At 39.4% G+C, this 7,730-nt stretch overlaps 1 protein-coding gene across 3 annotated transcripts in view; it reads right to left on the reverse strand.

Annotated features, from left to right (window-relative positions):
* LOC124545498 (N-acetylglucosamine-1-phosphotransferase subunits alpha/beta) overlaps positions 1 to 7,009 on the reverse strand; it is a 132,533-nt gene extending 125,524 nt beyond the window's left edge. For 2 of the 3 annotated variants that reach the window (XR_006967636.1, XM_047124441.1), the window contains exons 1-2: positions 6,804 to 7,009; positions 6,429 to 6,676 (exon numbers count right to left, since the gene is read on the reverse strand). Coding sequence is in view for 2 of the 3 variants with exons in the window: in XM_047124441.1 (XP_046980397.1) it covers positions 6,429 to 6,676; positions 6,804 to 6,935 (380 nt within the window). In the remaining variant the exon portion in view is untranslated. The remainder of the gene's footprint in view (positions 1 to 6,428; positions 6,677 to 6,803) is intronic. The other variant, XM_047124440.1, reaches the window with a different exon arrangement.
* Between the last annotated feature and the right edge of the window lie 721 nt (positions 7,010 to 7,730).

Here is a 7,730-nt window from a genome sequence, read left to right on the forward strand (position 1 = left end):
ATTATGAATATTTTCTTTTATGATAAGTAATGGATTCGTTTGAGATGTTAAATGCTGTACATTTGTATGTATTTATTTATATGTATCTTTGGAGTTTATTAAGGTCAGTAGACAAAAGAATCTAGAATGCAGGAATGTCTGCAACTTCCGGGCACATATTGGCTTGCCCACCACTTCTTTGTCAGTATTGGAGGGAGATGGACGTGTTTATGTGACCAGTGCAGTATAATGCATTTAGAGTAGTAATGTTCATATTGAAAATGGTGTAGTTACTAAACAAAAAGCACGAATAAATATAATTTTTAGCTGAAAGTACTTCAGATCCGGTAGTGTTTATTTCAGACAAGAAGAAAACCGAGGCCATGCTTGTTGGAAGACAAGGTAACAAGGAAAGGGTTTAATCCCAAGACAGTAAGCCTGACCCTCCTCCCATGGTGTAGCCAGGGAAGGGAAGGTTGCTAGGTCACATAAAGCAGCATTCAATGATCCTTCACCATTCAAAGAGATGGCCATTTCAGAACGGGCAGATTTTTGCAGCGTGACACGCCTTATGTGCCAAGCATCCTCCCTGATACCACACAAATACTTTCAGAAATGACTTTCTGACACTTAAATCTATACTTGATGTTAACAAATTTCTCTTCTTCAGAAATGCTTTCCTTGCCATAGCCAGTCTACATTTTATATCCTCTCTACTTCGACCATCATCAGTTATTTTGCTCCCCAAATAGCAAAACTCCTTTACTACTTTAAGGGTCTCATTTCCTAATCTAATTCCCTCAGCATCACCCAACTTAATTCGACTACATTCCATTATCTTCGTTTTGCTTTTGTTGATGTTCATCTTATATCCTCCTTTCAAGACACTATCCATCCCGTTCAACTGCTCTTCCAAGTCCTTTGCTGTCTCTGACAGAATTACGTCATTGGCGAACCTCAAAGTTTTTATTTCTTCTCCATGGATTTTAATACCTACTCCGAATTTTTCTTTTGTTTCCCTCACTGCTTCCTCAATATACAGATTGAATAACATCGGGGAGAGGCTACAACCCTGTCTCACTCCCTTCCCAACCACTGCTTCCCTTTGATGTCCCTCGACTCATATAACCTGCCATCTGGTTTCTGTACAAATTGTAAATAGCTTTTCGCTCCCTGTATTTTACCCCTGCCACCTTTAAAATTTGAAAGAGAGTATTCCAGCCAACATTGGCAAAAGCTTTCTCTAAGTCTACAAATGTTAGAAATGTAGGTTTGCCTTTCCTTTATCTAGCTTCTAAGGTAAGTCGTAGGGTCAGTATTGCCTCACGTGTTCCGATATTTCTACGGAATCCAAATTGATCTTCCCCAAGGTCGGCTTCTACTGCTTTTTCCATTCGTCTGTAAAGAATTCGCGTTAGTATTTTGCAGCTGTGACTTATTAAACTGATAGTTCGGTAATTTTCACATCTGTCAACACCTGCTTTCTATGGGATTGGAATTATTATGTTCTTCTTGAAGTCTGAGGGTATTTCACCTGTCTCATACATCTTGCTCACCAGATGGTAGAGTTTTGTCACGGCTGGCTCTCCCAAGGCTGTCAGTAGTTCTAATGGAATGTTGTCTACTCCCGGGGTTTTGTTTTGACTCAGGTCTTTCAGTGCTCTGTCAAACTCTTCACGCAGTATCATATCTCCCATTTTATCTTCATCTACATCCTCTTCCATTTCCAAAATATTGTCCTCAAGTACATCACCCTTGTATAAACCCTCTATATACTCCTTCCACCTTTCTGCCTTCCCTTCTTTGCTTAGAACTGGGTTGCCATCTGAGCTCTTGACATTCATACAAGTGGCTCTCTTCTCTCCAAAGGTCCCTTTAATTTTCCTGTAGGCAATATCTATCTTACCCCCAGTGATACAAGCCTCTACATCCTTACATTTGTCCTCTAGCCATGCCTGCTTAGCCATTTTGCACTTCCGGTCGATCTCATTTTTGAGACGTTTGTATTCCTTTTTGCCTGCTTCATTTACTGCATTTTTATATGTTCTCCTTTCATCAATTAAATTCAATATTTCTTCTGTTACCTACGGATTTCTACCAGCCCTCGTCTTTTTTCCTACTTGATCCTCTGCTGCCTTCACTACTTCATCCCTCAAAGCTACCCATTCTTCTTCTACTGTATTTCTTTCCCCCATTCTTGTCAATTGTTCCCTTATGCTCTGCCTGAAACACTCTACAACCTCTGATTTAGTCAGTTTATCCAGGTCCCATCTTCTTAAATTCCCACCTTTTTGCAGTTTCTTCAGTTTTAATCTACAGTTCATAACCAATAGATTGTGGTCAGAGTCCAGATCTGCCCCTGGAAATGTCTTACAATTTAAAATCTGGTTCCTAAATATCAGTCTTACCATTATATAACCTATCTGAAACCTGTCCGTATCTCCAGGCTTCTTCCATGTATACAGTCTTCTTTTATGATTCTTGAACCAAGTGCTAGCTATGATTAAGGTGTGCTCTGTGCAAAATTCTACCAGGCATCTTCCTCTTTTGTTTCTTACCGCCAATCCATATTCACCTACTATGCTTCCTTTTCTCCCTTTTCCTACTGACGAATTCCAGTCACCCATGACTATTAAATGTTCATCTCCCTTCACTATCTGAATAATTTCTTTTATTTCATGATACATTTCTTCAATTTCTTCGTCATCTGTAGAGCTAGTTGGCATATAAACGTGTACTACTGTGGTAGGCATGGGCTTCGTATCTATCTTGGCCACAATAATGCGTTCACTATGCTGTTTGTAGTAGCTTACCCGCATTCCTATTTTCCTATTCATTACTAAACCTACTCCTGCATTGCCCCTATTTGATTTTGTGTTTAGAACCCTGTAGTCACCTGACCAGAACTCTTGTTCCACCTGCCACCAAACTTCACTAATTCCCACTACATCCAACTTTAACCTATCCATTTCCCTTTTTAAATTTTCTAACCACACGTTTGTCTGGCCTCTCAACAGATACCCCTCTGCTGTCGTTGCACCCATGGTACGGCTATCTGTATCGCTGAGGCATGCAAGCCTCCCCACCAACGGCAAGGTCCATGGTTCATGGGGGGGTCGATATTATTGATACGTGAAGTAAATGCCATTAAAGACGTTAGAAAGAGGAAAGCAACGGGCTGTGATAAGATACCAGCTGAAGAGCAATATCCTGACTAAGAAAGCTCATCAGTATGATACATCATCAGGGCACTGGCCTGAATATCAACTCGAAAGTATTTTACTCCCTTTACCCTAAGAAATAAAACACCAAAGAATGCAAATATTACAAGACAATTTCGTATACCATATCACAGAGGTCATGTGTAATCTTTAATTCAGAAGATTAGAATGAAGAACTGAGGAAAGAAAGGATAAGGATCAGTTAGGATTCAGGAAAGGAAATGGAGAACAAGATGCTACCGAACGAAGATGACAGGACACATAATGCTACAAGTTAATGGGGTTGTGAACAATCCAGAATGTTTTGGTGACAGCTTGGTGGACTGGAATATCTTGCTGAAGGTACTGAAAACTTGGTGTACACAAGAACGACAGAAGATGGAAGATGAGGAAACAGGTAAGGCAAGCTTTGGAAGAGAATTTAGACAAGTATGTCGTTTGTCACAATCCTTGTCAATATTTATGCTCAAAAACAAGCATACCAAGTAACAGAAAAAGCAAAATACGTAACAGTAGGAAGAGAAAGAATAAAGAGAATTAACTATGCAGATTATCAAGCAGTGTTGGCTTAATCAGATAAAAAACTACAATTTATGATGTAGAAGATCATAAAAGTGGGGAAGAGAGTATGGAATGACAATAAATGTAGGAAAGTCAAAAGTGATGAGAATCAGCACACACGAGAGCTCTGGAAAAATATACTTGAAAGAAAAGACCTCAGAAGATGTAATATCTTTTGGGTATTTAGGGAGTTTGATGACAGGAAATGCAAGCTGTATGGAGAAAATTAGAAGTTAAATATGTATGGATAAGACACCTTCAGAAAACATGAAAGGTTTGTGGATGGCAAAAATGTCAAGTTTTAGATTTGGAATGTGGTACTGGATAGCACTGAATCAAGGACAACCAAAATTAAAGAGGATCAATATTTGAATAGTTCTGAAATCTGGTTGTGGAGGAGGCCCTACTGAACTTCAGCCTAATATTGGACAAGAATCACGATGCACAGTTTCTCTCTGTGGCACAGAAATATGTACCACCAGGAAGGCAGAAGCTGATGAGATGAATCTTAGCTCCAGTGAATGAGATGAAGAACGGAAGCAAATGGAGATATGCTACAACGAATGAACAGATCCCAAATATATTGAGGAGAAGTGAATTAGATGTGTTGGATACGACGCAATAATAAAGGAGAGCACTATGCCCAAAGTGATACAAAGACCACCACAAATTACACATACATTCGGCACACTGAGCTCTAAAAATATCAAAGTTACAAGTAATGTTTCCACTAACTGAGCTGCACATTGCAAATTAAATAGCTAATACAGAAATACTAGAATACGCACATCACAGTAACAACAAATTCCACCTGCGTGCTTTGACCCATGATGTCAACAATACAGCAGGAACAGCTGCTTTTAGCATATACAAAATGATGATGATGACGTCACTACATACACATGCCAACAAACAAACAATAAAAATGACACGATAACATCTCACTCCAAAAGTAAAATGAAGATGACAGGACAACCAGGTAAAATTGGGTGTTTACGGCGGGGTCAGGCTAAATATATGTGTACAACAATTAAAAAAAATACCGCACCATCACACAACAAATAAGTTTAAAAAACTTGAAATTACAAAATTCCCCACCACACCACAGCAACAAAACCACAGTAACCTGACATTTCTCTTGAGCTATACAGCTAAACCACATGCATCAACACCAAAAACCCAACACCTCAACCCGCTTAGCCCCGAAAAGTGAAATCGGACATTTTCTGTGACCTACACAGCTCAACCAGCAGTTATGTACATCCAAAAGACCAGCACCTACAACTCTGAAAAGTGGAATGAAAACCCCCAACTTCTCAAAAATTCGAATACCCTATACTCAATGCATCAATTAAAAGACAACTAGGCCCTATAAACATACAACACACAAATCGCAATTACTACGGAAAAAACCAAAACTACTTCCCCTCCCCCCCCCGCAGACACACACACACACACACACACACACACACACACACACACACACGCACGGGGGTGCGCACGCCGACAATGCCACATATACATGTCCCTGGTCCGAGCTGAAGGAACTTCCGTCAACCCCACGTTGTTGCCACAAACTTGACACCTAACATATTCAGCAAAAAGTCTGAACATTACGGAAACTGTTTGTCAGAAATTGTATCACCGATCTCCAAACGTAATGACACACTTGTCTTCACTGCCATATTCATATATAACAAAAAAGCAACAAAAAAATTAGACTTCTTTCCGCACAACAAACACCAAACTAATCAGACTTAACAAAAACTCCAAATACATCAACAAAATAACTGTAGTGACTAGCTGAAAACACTTCCACAACCTACCGTATGTTACCGCACCAACTACCTAAACTCAAAACCACGTAAGCACGATGACAAAGCTCACATGAACTCAATACCACACAAATTCAGGCGGGTGGAATCGGGCGATACCATTGACACTAAATCATACATGTCCTTGACTGGTTATAGAAATTGGAAGCATACCAGCTTCCAAGTTATACACTGGAGTTATCATCTACTTTTTCTGGTATGACATACCTACAACTTTGGCTACAAACTGGCAAAATTTTGCCTACAACTGACCCTAACATAATATGTATTTGAAACAGATTTTCTGCTACGCGAAATGTAGCGGGAAACCTTAACTGAAAAGCATTTTCGCATTCAAATACCATAAAAGTCTGATGAAGCATATTTTACAAGAATAACGGAACACAAATTATGTTGGTAAAGTCAAACATTCAAACAGAGTAAAGCGAAAAAGTTCAATTTCATCAAAATTCTTTACAACACTGCAAATGTATTTCGGAGCCTAGACTGTGAGGTCCATTTATCACCACTGTAAGAAAGAAATATTACATATTTGTAGATGGCATTCCATTCAGTAAAGCAGCGAGATCGTCTGTACAGTAACTGCACTAATATTAAAATTCAGATTCAATTACAAAACAATAACTTGCAGTATTTGTAAACTGAACGGTGTTGATCATTAACTACGAATCATGAGCCACACTTAACAACAGGTTAAGAATGAGGGCTCATACCTTGAAAATGACTGTCATTCATGAAACAAGTGATAAGATCTCCAGAACAATGGATGATAAATAACTTTGAAGTAATGTATCATTAAGAAATGGAAAATACCCTGGTTAATAAGCCATACCTCGCTGTGACAATGTGTGACGGCAAACAGACTGCGTAAGGGCACTCTGCCGGCTTCTCCTCTCGCAGCTTCTCTTCATACTCACGAAGTTGCCCTTGCAGTAAAGGGTCCGAACCGTTAACCCATGTGTAAACAACATCAATAGGTACATGCTGGCAAAGCTTATCCTGTAGTGGTTTTTTGATGACATTGTCACTAAATGGATTGAACGCAGCTTCGTATTTCTCCTTGCTCCAACGTAACCACACCTGCACACAAATGAACGCTTCAAAGAGAACAAAATTGTCGAATCGTAATTACACTGAACAAAATCTCGAAATATTATCTGCACTTCTTATAAATCGTTGTACAACCGGGTATGATTGTTTTACTAACCTCACCAAATTGTATTACAGTGGTTAACAATGAAAAAATGATTAAAGTAATCAATAAAATAGAATATTTCTGCGAGAGAAAGTCGTAGCTACGTCTCTGTAATATCTTCTTGGTGTTAGCAACAAAATTCATATCCGTCAATCACTATTTCGCAGAAACCCCATCGCAGACGCACACTCCTCAGCCGCGCAAGCGCCACTGTTATTTGATACACGCTTGCCTACCGTGCTGCCATCTTTCGGTAGCGCCAGACACCGCACCGTATTCCACATGCGCAGCTACGATGACGTAGACGGCCCGTGCTTGGTGCTTGCCATACGCTTTTCGTCGCATTTCTGTGTGGAATTTCGTACGTTGTGGGGGCATCACGTCACGATGTGCAGCCCAGCGGCATGTTATTGAAAGGAACTACGGAGTTGTACCTGTAGCAATTGTTTTATCAGTTCTACCCAGATAAGGAATGCAAATAAGGGAGCAGTTCTTGGCGTATTACTCATTTCAAAACTAGACTCTACAGCTCAAAGTACCATAACGTTTTGCTATGTGGTGACTGACAGATTTCTTGTTTAATTCGTACTCTGCAATATTGTTATGTAGCATTTGCAATCACGTTTACATCTACACAGCACCGAAAAACGCTAGTAGGAAGGAATACAAATTACTTGCAAACAAAAATTTAAAAAAAAAAACAGTTCCTTTTGTAGCTTACACCAGAATAAATGACAATAACTTTCATGATTATTTCAAAATGTGTTACAAATTAACAAGGTTGTCTGTGAGGCAATAAATATAAAGCCATGTGGGGAGTTAAAACGATAAAACACGGTACGCTGCCAGTCTACAATTTAGCATAGAATGGCAATCTATAAATTTAAGACGTAAACACAAATTAAGAAATAGCTTCAGACCTAGAGGAAGTATTAGACA

This window comes from Schistocerca americana, chromosome 8 (genome assembly GCF_021461395.2).
Source record: "Schistocerca americana isolate TAMUIC-IGC-003095 chromosome 8, iqSchAmer2.1, whole genome shotgun sequence".
Classification (NCBI taxonomy): domain Eukaryota; kingdom Metazoa; phylum Arthropoda; class Insecta; order Orthoptera; family Acrididae; genus Schistocerca; species Schistocerca americana.